The sequence below is a fragment of the Sorex fumeus genome, unplaced genomic scaffold (genome assembly GCF_029834395.1).
Source record: "Sorex fumeus unplaced genomic scaffold, SorFum_2.1 ptg000050l, whole genome shotgun sequence".
Taxonomy (NCBI): domain Eukaryota; kingdom Metazoa; phylum Chordata; class Mammalia; order Eulipotyphla; family Soricidae; genus Sorex; species Sorex fumeus.
In genome coordinates this window covers 12,940,427-12,959,568 of record NW_026606107.1, presented here as the reverse complement: position 1 = coordinate 12,959,568, position 19,142 = coordinate 12,940,427, and the positions used below count along the sequence as shown (strand labels likewise).

Genomic DNA, 19,142 nt, shown 5'->3' with positions numbered 1-19,142 from the left:
AGCAGTTAAAAAGGAAAAATGAATAGCAGAATAATAACTCACCTAAGGAAAAATTAAAAAGTAAAAACACCTATGTTCACTGCAGCATTTACTACAATAGCAAGGACATAGAAATAACCCAAAAGTCCAATGACAGAAAAAATGACACTGTGGTATACAGACAAAATAGAACGCTATGCTGTACAAAGAAAAAATAAAATCATGTAGGTCATTAAAATATGGACAGAAATGGAGGATATTATGATATTATGATAAGCATTATAGGGAGAACATAAGCCAGATGATTCATCTCTGGAATTCTGAGAGATAAAATAAGGAACAGACTGTATAGAACAACAGCAAACCCTTGGCTCTGGATTACATAAAGGTAAAGGTAAAGGCCCTCCCGTTGATCGTCGATTTGCTCGAGCGGGCCCAGTAACGTCTCCATTGGAGACTTTGTTGTTACTGTGTCTGGCATATCCAATACTCTCGGTAGCTTGCCGGGCTCTCCGAGAGGGGCGGAGGAATCGAACTCGGGTCGGCCATGTTGGCCGCTTGTAAGGCGAACGCCCTACCCGCTGGATTACATAACTGACAACAAAAGAAAATGAGGATGAATGAGAGTAAAAACTAGACTAGAGCGGATATAGGAATAGCAGGGGGTGGTCAAGGCACTTTTGTGGTAATTGAGTGCAGCAACCTTGTACATCAGTACAATATACATTAATGTTAAAACCATCTTTTGGAAACTAAACTAAACTAAAATTACATATTAAGAAGTCATTCAGTTCACCCTAAGTAATTATTTTTCATACCTGGCATAACAAAATACTTCCACATGTTGAATGGTTTTGTCCTTCCTGCTGAGAGCAATAATGTCTTCATTTTCAAGGATCTGCTCTTGCCATGCTAGACTTTCATTTCCAGGGTCATTGTTTTCCTAAGCAAAACACAGATACAAAGTTTTAATTAAATTGGGCTACTTCAGCTGATTATTTCGTGACAAAATGTACAGCTCATCAACATTCATGTTTTTTCTTCCATCCTATCAAAACATAAAGGCAAAGATCACTGAAGTGACTCCAGAATAATAAGCCAAATTCAAAGGAAAAAGAGGAAAATAATGTATAAAATCTAGGTTTTATATAATGTATAAATGTATTTATATATTTATATATTATATATTATATATTATATAAATAAATTTAATGTATAAAATCCAGGTTTCTAGCAGAATATGAGATATTTTTAATGCAGTGTTTTTATACTGCATAGATGTTTTTATACTGCTTTAAGAACTAGGACAACAAACTTGCCAGCAGTGAGTCAAGTGGATTTGTTGCACATTCTACCTGTTAATAATTTTTTCCATATTTTGCTATGTAATAGGTTCTAAATTTGCTTTTTCTACTGACATTCTGAACTTTGAAGGCTTGACACAGAGAAAAGTCACTAATCATCATGACAAGTCAAATTTTGATTATATGAAGAATATGAAAAGTAGTGACTCAAATATAAGAATTATTATAATCTTTGTATACTTCATAATAAAAAGACAATACAAGAACCATATAAAGGCGCAATGAGGTACAAAGTATTACATTAATCTTTTCAGTAATTCTTAGTAGCATATTATAATGAAAATCATATAATATAGCATATTCTGAATATAGGGGATTGTTCACTATCACTACCACCCCGATGTTCATCAATTTGCTCAAGCGGGCACCAGTAATGTCTCCATTCATCCCTGTTATGTGCTAATGTAGCCAATGGCATATTGGGGGCTCTTTCAGGGTCCGGGGAATGAAGACCATCATTGTTACTGTTTTTGGCATATTGCATACACCACGGGTAGCTTGCCAAGCTCTGCCGTGCGGGCGAAATACTCTCGGTAGCTTTCTGGTCTCTCCAAGAGGGATGAAGGCTTTGGGGCAGCCTCTAATCACCTTTACAGGTGTTCCCAGGGGACTTTTAAAAATGTTAAAATATACCTTTTCCAAATGTCAAAATTCAATTTTTTCAAGAAAACTTTTTTTGGAGGAGTTACAACATATGGAGCTCAAAGGGGTCATGCCCAGTGGTATCTGGGGGAGACCATATAGTGCTCATCAAGGCCACCTCATGGAAAGCAAGCCTCTGATATATATCCTAGCCACTCAAATAAGTTTCAGTAAAGTTCAGTAAAAGCAATTTTGTTTCACTGTTTCATCTTCTCCTGAAATTATTTTATGTGAGGAAGTGTAAGAGGCCCCCAAAATTGCCTGTATTGAGGTTAGGACTGACTTACCAGTCTTGACTCAAGCCAGCCATTTCCCTGAGCACTGGTGGTAGAGATGGATTGTGCAAAGAGGTGAAAGAACTCTTTTTTTGAGTCCATCTCCCTTGCTCCCGACTTAAGCAAGCCACTGGCAATAACAATATAGCTTTTGGTTTGTAACAATGCTTTCTGATGGAATTAAGTTGAAAACCACACCTACCACCAGTATACCAATCGATATCCCTCCCCGAAGGAATCCAGTTCCTCTTCCTCTCAAATGCCTCACATGCCCCAACTCAACCTTGTGGGTCAGTTCACCCAATATGTTGCCTTTAGACATGTGACGCTACTTTACTGCATCATATGAGATCATTCTATAGCTGTGTCTTTCATTCTGACTGACTTCACTCAGCACGATATCCTCTAGTTCCATCCATGTTGCTGCAAATCACATTATTTTGTTCTTTCTTAGAGCTGCATACTATTCCATTATGTATAAATACCACAACTTCTTGGGCTGGAGCGACAGCACAGTGGGTAGGGTGTTTGCCTTGCATGCAGCCAACCCAAGTTCGATTCCTCTGCCCCTTTCAGAGAGCCCGGCAAGCTACTGAGAGTATCTCGCCCACACAGCAAAGCCTGGCAAGCTACCTGTGACTTATTCCATATGCCAAAAACAGTAACAACAAGTCTCACAATTTGATGTGAGACGTTACTGGTGCCCACTTGAGCAAATCAATGAACAACGGGAGAACAGTGACAGCGACCACAACTTCTCGGAGGTGCTCTTTTGTGATGATGGGGTTCATACCCAATGGTGCTCAGGGTTACCTCTGGCTCTGCATTCAGGAACAATTCCTGGCAGTGCTTAGAGGACCATATGGGATACCAGGGATTGAACCTGGGTCAGTTGCTTACAAGGCAAATGCCCTATATGCTGTACTATCTCTCCAGTCCTATGCCACAATTTCTGGATCCATTTATCTGTAGTGGGGGACTTTTAGGCTGTTTCCAAATCTTGGCTACTGTACTAAGTTCAATAATGAATACAGGTGTGCATGTATCCTTTAAAATTAATGTTTTTGTGTTTGGGGGACTATGCCAAGCAGTGTATTTCTGGATAATATAGGTGTTCTAGTCATATTTTCAACAAAATGTGAAATAGATTATTTATAACAGTTTCTGCAGTAATAAGATCCTGCATTTAGGGGAAAAAACTACTAAATTTATTTCTGTATTTTATTAATTTTTTTTTACTTGCTGTCTCTTTCAGTTATCTCTCTGGCCCAACTTTATTCTACTCTTAATTATACTCTCAGTGACTTCTTAAATATGAAAAACCATGAATGACTGTGATCATTTTAAATTAATAAACCTTCTCCAAATGTGTTTCAAAATAATAACTAAAGAATAGATTTTCCCTCAAAAACCATTGTGGGAAAAGATCTTGTCTTATATTTGAACATACTCTTAGTGCTCTATCAAATATATACTGATAGAATGGTGGGTAGGCGCTTGCCTTGCAAGTGGCTGTTCCCATGTTCGGTCCCCGATACAACGTACTTCTGAGCACTCTCACCTTGATCTCATTGAGAGGGACATATGCTTTAGCCAACATAAATATTTAGGTTTTTTAAATTACATCTTATTAAGTTGAAGGCAGTAGAAAAATTAACATAAATGTCAATTTATTAAATAAAGTAAGGCATCATTTCTATATTATGGGTGAAGTTCTTTATTTTCAATGAAGGTCTATTATGTGACAGAAAATGTAACATTGGCAATGTAAAAACCAGATAAGAACTTTACCTGGTATTCCTTTAGCCAGGAAAGCAGTCCTGAAAAACTAAAACTGGCCCAGTTTCCTCCATAGTAGCTTCGTCTGCAACAAGATTTAAAAAAAAAAAAAAGAAAAAGAAATTAAAGGATCTGGAAGTTAAGTCACTTTATCAACTACCCTTTGACACTTAAGTACATTTCCTGTTCATTATCATGCTTCAGAGTTCAAAAGCATGAATAATTGAGATGATGAGATTAGAGGAAAAGGAAGGTTTAAGTAGAAGTGAATCTTTCAGATCCCATCCATAACTCTTCTTTGTATATGCAATCACAATTTTCCTAACTGCTGGAGGTGTCAGGCCATATGAAGTCAATAATAAATTTTTTTAAGAAGAGGCAAAGTATTGGGTGTGTAGGAGTTAAAGAAGTTCCATTGTCACTCTATAGTTATCTGGGTAAGCCAAGTCTAGGAATTATTTCCTTAAGTAATGTGTTAGACGCCTCTCTGGATTTTGCAGTATGGATGGGGAATGCTTCTACCCACCCAGTGAAGGTGTCAATAAGAGCCTATCAATATTTGTACTCTGATAATTTAGACATTTATGTGAAGTCAAATTGTCAGTCTTCGTCTGTGTAGGTTTCTTGATGCTAGAACAGGTGGTACCAAGAGAAGAAGCCTAGGAGTTTCACTAGGTTCATTAACAGTACACAAAGTAGAGCTTCAAGTCAATCTCCTACTGTCCTGTTTAACCCTTACCCATAGAAAATACTTTTTGATACCATTGTTAGAATACCTCTACCTAAGTGGAAGACCTCACATAATCCTGTAAAATTTTTCTACTGCACTAGACAATGCATAATAAGGAGCTTCCCTCACTTCAACTTAGTCCCTTTGAATTATTTCATGGCAAGTCTGTTTTGACTACAGATTTCCAGTTGAAATGGAAAAATAGTAAAAGTTGGAAATTCCCCAATTTAAAATTGTACTACAAAGCAATATAGTAAATAAAACAGTGTGATACTGAAAAAATACCAGACCCAAATCAATGAAATAGAATTGAAAATCCAGAGACAGACCCACAGGTATATTGTCAGATAACCTTTGATAAAGGACCTAAAAATATGAAGTAGAGCAAGGAAAGTCAAGTGGTGATGAGTAATCTGGCCAGTCACATGCTACAAATTAATGAACTCAGGTCTCTAATGCAATGCATAAAACTCAAATTAAAATATATTAAAGACATTGATATCAAACTAGAATCTGTTAGGAACATAAAGACAGAACTCTCCATGACACTGAAGCTAGAAGCATCTTTAAGGATGAAATACCCCTGACCAAAAAGGGGAGCAAAAATAAACAAGATTGCATTAAATCAAGAAGTTTCTGCACCTCAAAAGAAACGATGATCAGAATACAAAGCCTGACCAAAGACTGGGAAAATCTTTTTGCCAACCACTTATCTGCTAAAGGGTTAATTTCCAAAATATACAAAGCACATTAGAATTTTACAAGAAAAATTCCAACTCATCAAAAAAAGGGGAGGGGAAGAAGAGATGAACTGAAACTTCTTTAAAGAAGAAATAGTCACAAGTGAGGGGAGAGGGGAATTAGGATAGAGAATTGACTGCTATGACAATGATAGTTGGAAATGATCATTGGGACAATAATGGAGAGAGAGAGAGAAAGAGAGAGAGAGAGAGAGAGAGAGAGAGAAGAAAGGTGCATACTATACAGGTAGACTGGGGGTGGGGTGGAAGGAGGGAAACTGGAGACATTTTTATGTGAAATGTATATTGGTTAAAGGACATTGTTGGAATCTGTATGAAGAAAATCCAATCATGAGCCACTTTGTAACTGTGTATCTCAAAGTGATTTATTTTTAAAAAATGCCCACCTGAAGTGTGTTATATATGTAGACGAAACAAATTTAAACACCATGGTTTACAAAATTGTTCATGATGAATTGTGATAGGCATTCGATATTTCAGCACTGATATTCACACTACCACGGTCACTTTGCCTCCGCCATTGTCTTCATTTTACCCACCAACAACCCAAGTCTACCCCCGCAGCAGGTTCACACTGATTTGTTTTATATTGCTTGTTGCCAGTAAATGACTAATAGAATGATAAAAAAATATCTCAGTAAAAGAAAATTTGTGACAATTGTTGCATCTCAACATGGGGACATTAAGTCCTTGCCTGAGGGTTTCCTAAACTGTTCCTGTAAATTAAGCCTTCTCTGTTAATGTTTTTGTTAGTGAGATTAGTTGGTTTACACATTACATTCACATCTAATCTGGTGTGCTCCTACTGGGGTGTTAGTATTGTAGAGTTTGGAGATGTGGCTTCTAAAATCCAGAATATTTAACTGGGCAGTCTGGCTAGAGGCATGGAGACAACTTTTGGAATATGAATGCAACTGCTGGAGCTTTGATAGGGGGGAAAATTGTCCTGCCCCCTCCCAAGACTGCTCAGGATGTCTTGTCAGGAACCTGTATCCAAAAATTTTTTGCTGCTAGTTGATATCTTTCAAGATTTGTTTATGAGTCTCTGAACAATGCTGGTAAATGAACTGCCACATGTGTCCTGGCTTGAAAAATTTTATGTTGAAATTTGATGAGAGTGGAGACATAGTACAAAGGGTAACATGCTTGCCTTGCGTGTGGCCAATCCCGGTTAGATTCCTAGTACAATTCCCTCAGCCCTGCCAGGAGTGAACCCTGAGCACAGAACCAGTAGTAAGCCCTGAGCATTGCCAGTTATGGCCCAAAACGCTCCACCCAAATAAGTTTACTTGGGGACAAAGAACTTAAAGGGTCAGTGCACACACTTTGCATGTGAGGCAGGGTTTTATCTCCACCACCATATTTTTTCCCATACAACCACCACTGGATATGACCCAAAGCACCAAGTCTGGGATAATCCTAAGTACCACTCTGTGTGATACAAAAATGAGCAAAAAAAAAGTTTACTAAATGCATAATCACTTGATCACTTGATCACTTGACATCCCGTTATAAAATATCCCACTATCTTATGTAATAATAAGCAAAGAGAAAACAATGTAATTTAATTGTCAAGATACCAACAATTTTGTAAATTGATTCAAATTTAAGCAATATTATAATATATAGAAATTCATCTAAAGACCGTTATAGTATATTCCAGTAGTGCTCAGGGCTTACTCTTGGCTTATTTTTCTTGTCTCCTATAAAGTATTTTAAAGTAAATAATAGCAGATACTTCAGAATGTAGTTCTTACCAAAATAACAATATATATAACTACAACACCATTATCAAATGTACCCACAATAATAAATTATCATTGTACATAATATAAATTATTTAAATAAAATATAATCATTGTACCTAAAATGTAACAGAAATTTACTGATATTTTAGTTCATATTTAAATTTCTCTGAATATAATTGTTCTGTTTTATTTTTGTTTTAAAACATTTTATTAAAATAAACGCATAGGGGGCTGGAGCGATAGCAAAGCGGGTAGGGTGTTTGCCTTGCACATGGCCAACCCGGGTTCAATTCCCAGCATCCTATGTGGTCCCCTGAGCACTGCCAGGAGTAATTCCTGAGTGCAGAGCAAAGAGTAACTCCTGTGCATCGCCGAATGTGACCCTCAAAAAAACAAAAAATAATAATAATAAATATTAACACATAGGCTGGTGAGAGTACATGAGTTAAGGCCTACCCTGATTTGGAACTGTGGAACCACATGTGGTTCCCTGACCACCACCAGGGGTCACTACTGAGCTCTTGAGCACCAAGGATGTGGCCCAAATCCCCAACCTCACACCCTCAATAAACGCATATAGAAAATTACAGCAAGCATACTTTTAACTTAGGAATGAATTATAAAGTGAACAGTTTTAAAACTACCACTCCGGACAAGAAACAGAGCTTTGCCCACAACTGAAGAAGTCATCTCAAATATCTGAATCACACCCATCCCCTTTCCAAAATAATCACGATTGTGAAAAAGATTTTATTTTAAAATTTAATTAATTTCATTAAAAACACCATAATTTACAAAGTTGTTCATTATATAGTTGTTTCATCAAGATTTTAGTGTACCAATACCATCGGTGTGACCATCTCTCAACCAATAAGCCCAGTTTCCCTCCCAAACCCAACCTGCCCCCTTAGGAACAAATTTATTTCATGTTGCTTATTCCAACAAAATTTTAAGAAATGGCAAATTGGAAATAAATCAGTAAGAGCCAATTGTTGATTATTACATAATTTTGACCTGTGTGAATAAGAAAATTAAAACCATTTAATACAATATAATAAAATGCCAATTCTCATTTACATATATAAGTTTTTAACTCTGGAATCTAAAGTATATTACATTAAATGTTATTTTATACTTGATCTCATTGTTGTGAGAAAAATAACACTGGCAGGGGAAGGGGGCACATGTGAGACCAGTTGCTAGGGTCTGTGGAGGCCAGTTGGGCAAAGGGAATTTGGAGAAGGAGGCCAGCAGTAGACAGCACACTTTCCTTAGGACCTGGCTTAGCCTGACAATGAGAAGATCATGCCCTAAGCTTGTTATTCATGACCTGAGGGTCCTGTAGGAGAGCAAGAGAAATCATCTGTGTGAGCACAGCGGGCAGAGCATTTGCCCTACATGTGGCCAACCCGGGTTCAATTTCTCCATCCCTCTCGGAGAGCCCAGCAAGCTATCAAGAGTATCTTGTCCGCTCGACAGAGCCTGGCAAGCTCCTCGTGGTGTATTAGATATGCCAAAAACAGTAACAACAAGTCTCACAATGGAGACATTACTGGTGCCCGATCAAGAAAATCGATGAACAATGAAAGGACAGTGCTACAGTGATACAGTCCACCTGAAAAAAAAAACTGAAAGAGTTCTATTTGAGATTGGGGACCAGGAACAAGGGAAAGATGTTCACTGTCTCCACTTTTATTAAATGTGGTATTAGAATCCTGGCTAGCAATCACCCAAAAAAAAAAAAAATCAAGGGGATCCAAGTTAGAAAATAAGTCAAATTATCACTATATTCAAAAATTCAGATGACATGATAAAATATCCAGAAGATCCTAATGAGTCCACAAAAAAGCTCCTAGAGGCGCGGGCCCGGGAGCCGCGGGGAGGTGGGGCACAGGGTGGTGGCCGCTCAGTCTGCACCATGGCCTACCCAGGGTACCCAGGTGCCGGCACTGGTGACTACTACCCTGGTGGTTATGGAGGGGCTCCTGGAGGGCCTGCATTTCCCGGCCAAACTCAGGATCTGCTCTATGGTTACTTTGCTGCTGTTGCTGGACAGGATGGACAAATTGATGCAGATGAATTGCAGAGATGCCTGACCCAGTCGGGCATTGCAGGCGGATACAAACCTTTTAACCTGGAGACTGCTGGATAGAGATATGTCGGGCACAATGGGTTTCAGTGAGTTTAAGGAGCTCTGGGCTGTACTCAATGGCTGGCGACAGCACTTCATCAGCTTTGACAGCAATAGAAGTGGAACTATGGATCCTCAGGAATTGCAGAAGGCACTGACCACAATGGGATTTAGGTTGAGTACCCAGGCTGTGAATTCAATTGCAAAATGATACAGCACCAATGGAAAGATCACCTTTGATGACTGCACTGCCTGCTGTGTCAAACTTTGAGCACTAACAGCTTTCAAAGATGAGATACTACTTAGCAAGGTGTTGTGAATTTCCCATAGGATGACTTCATTCAGTGTGTCATGAGCGTTTAAGCAGAGAAGCTGAATGATCTCAATCAATATTCAAACTCAAGTTCTCTTCTGCTTTTCTCACTGCCTTCCACAGTGCATAGAAACTTCAGTCACCAAGCTTCAGTAACAGCTGTTGTAAAGGGCTATTAACTGTATGTATGACTTAAGTTTGGATTTAAGTTTTGATAATAAATTATTTGGGATTTTAATAATATCAGAACCATTGCCACCATTCAGAACTTCCTTGTGTCTTGATAAACGCCTTGTATGTAAATTAAAGTATGCACGTTTCAGGCATATTCTGTATTCTTCACTGTGGGAGAGATACTAAAACCTTGTCACCAAAAGACTACAACTGTTGTCTCTCCTAGATGAACATTTATATGTCATTGAAAGGTTGATGTGTGTTATCAGCAAATAAATGGTTTAGACACACTTGAATGTAAAATAAGAAAAACTTGCCCATGATAATTTGTCAGGATATACTGTAGTGGCTTAATGGTTTACAGATAAATTGTTGATGGTGTGAATGACAGAGAACCTAATTATTTTCTGCCTTTAGCACAGAGGGTAGGGCGTTAGCCTTGCACGCAGCCAGCCTGGCTGAGACAGGTTCGATTCCTCTGCCCCTCTCGGAGAGCCCGGCAAGCTACCGAGAGTATCTTGCCTGCACAGCAAAGCCTGGCAAGCTACCAGTGTGCATTTGATATGCCAAACACAGTAACAAGAAGTCTCACAATGGAGACGTTACTGGGTCCACTCGAGCAAAATTGATGAACAATGGGAGGACAGTGGACAGTGTTTTGAAAATCTGTAGAATAATTTCAGTGATAAACACTGCCTCCACATTTCTTTTGTTATCACTTGCCACTTTCAAAAACCTTTGTGCGTGAGTTTTGTGATATAAAAGAGAAAGTTGATAGGAAAAGACCCAGAGGATGGGACATTACTGACTATGGCTATTTTCGGCTAATGGAATTCTCGGTGACTAATTTTCTTTAGACATTTAAGTATTTTCCAAGTGTTCTATCATATGTATACTTTCATTTTAAATCAGGAATCAAACTTGTAAAATACTGAAGTTTCTGGTTTGATATGCCGGTGTGTTCACACCTAAAATTCAGACTTGGCAGGGCCAGGAAGAGAGTACTCAGTGGGGTGAAGTGTGAGCACTGCATGTATGAGGCAGGCCCCAAATCTGACACTCAAGTGGAATCAGGGGGAACCCTGGTGATCCCTAGCACCCAGCAATCAAGCCTCCCACCTAACTGGACTACATATTTCAAAGAGGAGTCCCCAAGCACTGTTGGGTGTGCCCTCCCCTGCTTCCCCCCCACCCCCCCACCGCATCCAGCTAGATTATGTATAGTAAGGCAGGGTCCCCAAGTTCTGTTGTGCTCCCCGACCCCGCAAAAAATATATATGTATATACACTGTGGACTGGAAAGAAAATATTGGCATTCCTGTCACTGGGACTCAAGATCATCCTACTACCTTTCCAAATTAGTCCCTAAGAAGTTTCATAGAATAAAAGTTAAAAGTAATTTTTAAAAAAAGCTCCTAGAAGCAATAAATCAATAAGCAACGTAGTTGGTTACAAAGTCAACACACAAAAATCAGTCCCATTTTTACATACAGAGAATGAATCAGGGAAAGCAACCAAGGAGTCCATTCTGTTTTAAGTAGTGTCCAAAAGTACCAAGTACCTAGAACTCAAGTACTCAAAAGACGTGGCAGATATATACTATGACAACCTTAAATGGCTAAAGAAAGTTAGAAAAAGACCTTAGGAAGTGGTAAACTAGTCCATGCTCATGGGTTGGAAAAATGAGTATTTGTGGACAGTTAGTTTTTGATAAAGGGGCCAAAAACATGAAATGAAGGACAGCCTCTTCAAAAATGGTTCTGGTAAAACTGAATCACAATCATCCTGTTGTTAGTCGATTGCCTCGAGCAGGCACCAGTAACGTCTCCTTCTTCCTAGACCTGAGATTTTAAAAGAGCCATATTCAATGCTCTTTCAGGGTTAGGAGAATGAGACCCATCACTGTTACTGGTATTTGGCATATTGAGAACGACACGGGAAGTTTGCCAGACTCTGCCATGCGGGCAGGATACTCTCGGTAGCCTGCCGGGTTCTCCAAAGGAAAAACGAGATAATAAGATGTTGCGTGGCTGCAAATGCAGCCACGTGCTTCTGGAAGCTGGGTTTTATAGTCTCTGTGTATAATTGAATAAGGTAAGGTAAGGTAAAGGCCCTCCCGTTGATCATCGATTTGCTCGAGCGGGCCCAGTAACTTCTCCATTGGAGACTTTGTTGTTACTGTGTTTGGCATATCGAATACGTCATGGGGAGCTTGCCAGGTTCTGCCGTGCGGGCGAGATACTCTCGGTAGCTTGCCGGGCTCTCCGAGAGGGGCGGAGGAATCGAACTCGGGTCGGTCATGTTGGCTGCGTGCAAGGCAAACGCCCTACCGCTGTGTTATCTCTCCTAGCACAGCGGGTAGGGCGTTCGCCTTACAAGCGGCCAACATGGCCGACCCGAGTTCGATTCCTCCGCCCCTCTCGGAGAGCCGGCAAGCTACCGAGAGTATTCAATATGCCAGACACAGTAACAACAAAGTCTCCAATGGAGACGTTACTGGGCCCGCTCGAGCAAATAATTGAATAACCACATGAAAAATTAAAGATGGACCCATGCCTTACATCTCACAAAATAGTTAATTCAAAGTGAATTAAGACCTGAGATGAAACTAAAAACTATGAAGTACACTGAGGAAAATATTCTTGAAGACTTAGACCTCAAAGATGTGTTCAGTGATATGTTGCCACTAAATCAAAAATAAACAAAGGGGACTACATAAAATTAAGTGTTTCAGCATAGTAAGAGAATGATGGACTGAAACTAACTAAGCTGGGAAAAATATTCACATTAAACATACTAGATAAAAGGTTGATAATCAGGATATATAAAGTTCTTATAAAGATCAACAGAAAAACATGGGGAGAAGAAATGAACAGACAAATCTCAGAGGAAGACAGGTGAATGACCAACAGACACATGAAAAAGTGCTTATCCTCACTTATTATTAGGGAAATACAAATCAGGATGACAAGGAGGTATCATTTTACACCAAGAATAGCACATGTCAAAAATAGTGTGGAAAATCTGTGTTGGAAGGGATGTGGTGAAAAAAGGAACTCTCTTCCACTGCTGGTGGGAATACTGTCTGATTCAACCCCTGTGGAAACTGTATAGAGAGTCATCAGCAAACATAGAATTGAGCAACAATATAACCCAGCAATTCTACTTTTGGACATCTACCCCAATGCAAAAAAAAAAAATCATTCAAAAGGACATTTACACACCATTTTCATTATAGTGCTTTAAGTACAACAGGTAAAATAAAAAATCAACCTAGATGTCCAATGACAGATGAATGGATTACTAAAATGTGTTATATAGGCACAACGGAATGCTATGCAGCTGTAAGGAATCATGAAATCATGAAATTTGTTGCAGCCTGGTTGCCAGTTAAAAATATCACGTTGAATCGTCCTATCACCTCTGGATAGATCAACAGGAACAAAACTCAGTAAGGAAACACTGGCTTTGAAAGAAGAAATAGAAGAGAAAGGACTTATAGACCTGTACAGGGCTTTACACCCCCAAAAGAAAGAATACACACTCTTCTCCAATATGCATGGAACATTTTCCAAACTAGACCATGTGCTAGGCCACAAAACATACCTCAGTAGAGTCAGGAAGATAGAAATACCACCAACAATCTTTTCAGACCACAATGCACTGAGAATAGAAATGAATCACACACAGACTCGGAGAACCAAATCAAACACCTAGAAATTAAACAACTCAATGCTGAACAATGAATGGATCAGGAAGGAAGTCAAGAACGAAATCAAAAGATACCTGGAAACAAATGAGAATGAAGACACAAGCTACCAGAACTTATGGGATGCAGCAAAAGCTGTATTAAGGAGAAAATTTATAGCCCCGCAAGCATATCTCAAGACGGAAGAAAGGATGCACATAAACGACTTGACTTCACAGCTCAAGATCTTAGAAAAGGATCAACAGAAGGGTCCCAAAGTAGGCAGAAGAAAAGAGATCATAAAACTTAGAGCAGAAATCAATGACATGGAAAACAAAGAAACAATCCAAAAGATCAATGAAACTAAAAGTTGGTTCTTCGAGAAAATAAATAAGATAGATAAACCACTAGCAACACTCACAAAGAAACAGAGAGAGAGAACCCTAGTAAACCGAATAAGAAATGAGAATGGGGATATCACAACAGAAACCAAAGAAATTCAAAAGATCATCAGAGACTACTTTGAAAGTCTGTATGCCACAAAACAAGAGAACCTAGAAGAAATGGATAAATTCCTGGATTCCTATCATCTCCCGAAGCTGAATCAAGAAGATATAGAGTACCTGAATAGACCTATTAACATCAAGGAAATTGAAACTGTAATCAAAAGTCTTCCCAAAAACAAAAGCCCAGGTCCAGATCGATTCACTAGCGAATTTTTCCAAACATTTAAAGTAGATACATTGCCAGTTCTTCTCAAGCTTTTCCAAGAAATTGAAAAAACAGAAATCCTCCCAAACAGTTTCTATGAAGCGCATATCTCCCTAACACCAAAAGGAAACAAAAACACCACACACACACACACACACACACACACACACACACACAAAAACTACAGGCATATATCCCTGATGAACACGGATGCAAAGGCTCTCAACAAAATACTAGCAAATAGAATTCAACAACTAATCAAAAAGATCATTTACCATGACCAAGTGGGATTCATCCTGGGGATGCAAGGATGGTTTAACATTCGGATATCAATCAATATAATCCATCATATCAAGAAAAGATAAAAATCATATGATCATATCAACAGATGCAGAGAAAGCATTTGACAAGATCCAGCACCCATTTATGATGAAAACCCTAGCCAAATTGGGGATAGACGGGACTTTCCTCAATATAGTTAAAGCCATCTATCACAAGCCTACAGCAAGCATCATCCTCAATGGGGAAAAACTAAAAGCCTTCCCCTTAAGATAATGGATGTGACAAGGATGTCCACTCTCTCCACTACTGTTCAATATGGTACTGTAAGTACTTGCAATTGCGATTAGACAAGAAAAAGATATTAATGGCATCCAAGTAGGAACGGAAGAAATCAAGCTCTCACTATTCGCAGATGATATGTGATATGATATCTAGGTTTAGAGAACCCTAAAACCTCTACCAAGAAACTCCTAGAAATAACAGATCTGTATAGTAAAGTGGCAGGCTATAAAATCAATACCCAAAAGTTCATGGCGTTCCTATATGCAAATAGTGAGAAAGAAGAAAATGACATGAAGAAAACAATCCCGTTCACAACTGTGCCCCAGAAATTCAACTACCTAAGAATTAGCTTAACTAAAGAAGTAAAGGGCCTGTACAAAGAAAACTATAAAACACTGCTTCAGGAAATAAAAGAGGACACAAGGAAATGGAAAAATATCCCCTGTTCATGGATCAGGAGAATTAACATTGTCAAAATGGCAATACTTCTCAAAGCACTGTACAAATTCAACGTGATCCCTATTAGGATACCCATGACTTTCTTCAAAGAACTGGAGCAAACACTCCTTAAATTTATATGGAACAATAAGCCCCCAAGTATAGCTAAAGCAATTCTTGGGAAAAAGAAAATGAGAGGAATCAAGCTCCCTAACTTCAAACTCTACTACAAAGCAGTAAAAATTAAAACAGCATGGAACTGGAACAAAAGCAGAACAGCAGACCAATGGAACAGAGTTGAATGTACTGACATCTCCCCCCAAACATATAATCACCTAATCTTTGATGAAGGAGCAAGAAATGTGAAGTGGAGTAAGGAAAGCCTTTTTAACAAATGGTGCTGGCAAAACTGGATGGCTACATGCAAATAAAATGGGCCTAGATCTCTGCCTAACACCATGTACAAAAGTAAGATAAAAATGAATTAAAGACCTCAACATCAGACCGGAATCCATAAGGTACATTGAAGAAAAAGTCGGCAAAACCCTCCATGACATTGAAGCTAATAGTGTCTTCAAAGATGTCATGCCACTGGCTAAGCAAGTAAAAACAAAGATAGACAAATGGGACTATCTTAAACTAAGAAGCTTCTGCATCTCAAAAGAAACAGTGACCAAAATACAAAGACAGTCTACAGAATGGGAAAGCATATTCGCCGAATACACATCTGACAAGGGGTTGATATCAAGGATATACAAAGCACTGGTTGAACTCAACAAGAAGAAAACATCCAACCCTATCAGAAAATGGGGTGACAAAATGAACAGAAACTTCCTCAAAGACGAAATCCGAATGGCTAAAAGACACATGAGAAAATGCTCTACATCATTAATCATCAGGGAAACGCAGATCAAAACAACAATGAGATATCATTTCACACCACAGAGACTGGTCCACATCCAAAAGAACAAAAGCAACCAGTGCTGGCACAGATGTGGCGAGAAAGGGACCCTCCTTCACTGCTGGTGGGAATGCAGACTGGTTCAGCCCTTCTGGAAAACAGTATGGCCAATTCTCAAAAAACTAGAAATTGAGCTCCCATTTGACCTAGCAATTCCACTCCTGGGAATATACCCGGGAGAGGCAAAAAAGTATAGTCGAAGCGACATCTGCAGTTGTCTGGTCATTGCAGCACTGTTTACAATAGCTAGAATCTGGAAAAAACCTGAGTGCCTGAGAACACATGACTAGTTAAAGAAACTTTGATACATCTACACAATGGAATACTATGTAGCTGTCAGAAAGGATGAAGTCATGAAATTTACATACAAGTGTTACTACATGGAAAGTATCATGCTAAGTGAAATGAGTCAGAAAGAGAGGGATAGACATAGAAAGATTGCATTCATCTGGGGAAAATAAAGTAACTAAATAGGAGACTAACACACAAGAATAGCCGAGATAAATACCAGCAGGTTTACTCCATGGCTTGGAGGCCAGCTTCACACTCTAGGGGTAAAGGCAGCCCATATGTAGAAGGGAGCACCAAATGAGGGGGTATTGGAAGGATCCCCCCAGGGTGGGAGAAGCATGCTGAGACTAGACTCTAGACTGAACATGTTGCCACTCGATGCCTCTTTTACAGGCCACAGCACCCAAAAGGAGAGAGAGAACAAAAGAGAGTACCATACCACAGAGGCAAGTTGGGATGTGGGAATAAGGGGGGTGGGAGGGGTACTAGGATCAGTGGTAGTGGAAAATGGGCACTGGTGGAGGGATTGGTATTCGATCATTGTACAACGGAAACCCAAGCACAAAAATTTGTAAGTCTACAACTGTACCTCATGGTGTTTCACTAATAAAACATTTTTTTAAAAAAATCACGTTGAGTGAATTCAGAAGAAGGACAAACAGAGGATGATCTCACTTGTCTGTGGTATACAGAATAACTAAATGAGGAAAAGTAATGTAGTAAAGGGAGATGCTCAGATCACCCCAGAGTAGAAGAAGGACAGACAATGAAAAAAATTGAGGAGGGAAGAAAGATAATGAGAAAGAAAATTAATGAGGGAACAAGGGTCAGAGGCCTCAGGCATACACATGATGTGGGAAAGTGGTATAGCTATATATTCAAATCACACATTCAACAAAACTGAAAACATGAGCTTTGAACTACAACCACTGAAATTTAAAAGGTGCCTGTCAAGGGTTGTGGTAGGTAGTGAGACAGGAGGGAGCATGGGAACACTGGTGGAGGGAAGTAGACATTGGGTGTGGGATTCTTGTGGAATTCTGGTTGCCTAAGACTTAACTATCAATGACTTTGTAAATCACTGCTCTTTAACAAACTAAAAATAAATTTTAAAATAAAAATGTTCTTAAAAATAACTAGACTTTTCCCTCTATCATACAGAAACAGAAGCTAATTTAACACTTTCTTTTAATTTATTTATATTTTTATTAGTGAAACACCATGAGGTACAGTTGTAGATATACAAATTTTTGTGCTTGGTTTTCAGTTACACAATGATCGAATACCCATCCCTCCACCAGTGCCCATCCTCCACCACCACTGATCCCAGTATCCCTCCTACCCCCTGCCCCCCCTCCCCCATCCCACGCTGCCTCTGTGGCAGGGCATTAACCCTTGTTCTCCTTCTTCTTTTGGGTGCTGTGGTTTGCAAAAGAGGCATTCAGTGGCAATCATGTTCGGTCTAGAGTCTACTCTCAGCACACATCTCCCATCCTGGGGGTATCCTCCCAACACCCTTTATTTGGTGCTCCCTTCTCTATCTGAGCTGCCTTTTCCCCCAGCGTGTGTGGCTGGCCTCCAAACCATGGAGTAAACCTCCTGGTACTTAAAACCTGGTACTCTGCTATTCTTGGGTGTTAGTCTCCTATTTTGTTACTTTATGTTCCCCAGATGAAAGCAATCTTTCTATGTCTGTCCCTCTCTTTCTGACTCATTTCACTTAGCATGATACTTTCCATGTAGTACCACATGTATATAAATTTCATGCTTTTCTAACAGCTACATAGTACTCCATTGTGTAGATGTACAAAAGTTTCTTTAACCAGTCATCTGTTCTCGGGCACTCAGGTTTTTTCCAGATTCTAGCTATTGTAAACAGTGCTGCAATGAACAAACAAGTGCAAACATCACTTCGATTATACTTTTTTACCTCTCTGGGATATATACCCAGGAGTAACACTTTCTTTTAAAGCAAACTCATCACAGTGCAAAAGAAGTGAATATATGCTATATGCTACGGACATTATTTTATTGATTCCTTAAAAAAAACTCGTTGCTTACTAGACCAGAAAAGCTTTTCTTCTTCAGAGCCTAGTATTTTTTAAACTTATTGTTTATCTGATTTCTCTTTCTGACTGACAACTGTGGAACCCAATAAACTACTGCCCAGGCTCCATCAATACTAAGCATGGAATTCTACTCCCTTATATAGACAGGTTTACACCCTTTGCCAGAAGGAAGCAGTCATAAATGGTAGCCCTTTATCCTCATACACCTTAAAGGTTTAAGGGGGTGAAATCTCTAGGGGAAATGCTGTGGGTAGATGTGGGAGGCCTGATAATGAGTTTTGGGCAAACTAATAAAACTAAGAATTTGCCTAGCTCTGAAATAGTCCAAAGGCATAAGGAACACATGTCTTTGAGATATAAATATTGAGCTCCTTGTGCCATGGAGAAACTGAGGAACCATTCAGATACATAACAGGAAGCACTACCCAGAAATGAGCCAAATCTCTCCAGCAATGGAGAAGCTTATGCAGAATCTAAAAGTTCTTGATAAGAATATTAATTAAAAGATCATCAATCCTCCAAGG

At 39.1% G+C, this 19,142-nt stretch overlaps 1 protein-coding gene and 1 pseudogene across 1 annotated transcript in view; one reads left to right on the top strand and one right to left on the bottom strand.

The window, feature by feature from the left end:
• The window catches only part of CHM (CHM Rab escort protein), a 196,058-nt gene that overhangs the window by 151,644 nt on the left and 25,272 nt on the right, over nt 1–19,142 (bottom strand). Inside the window, exons 3-4 of the mRNA XM_056124100.1 lie at nt 4,052–4,124; nt 798–922 (exon numbers count right to left, since the gene is read on the bottom strand). Of these exons, the coding sequence (XP_055980075.1) occupies nt 798–922; nt 4,052–4,124 (198 nt within the window). The remainder of the gene's footprint in view (nt 1–797; nt 923–4,051; nt 4,125–19,142) is intronic.
• LOC130032554 (sorcin-like) lies at nt 9,197–10,114 on the top strand (annotated as a pseudogene).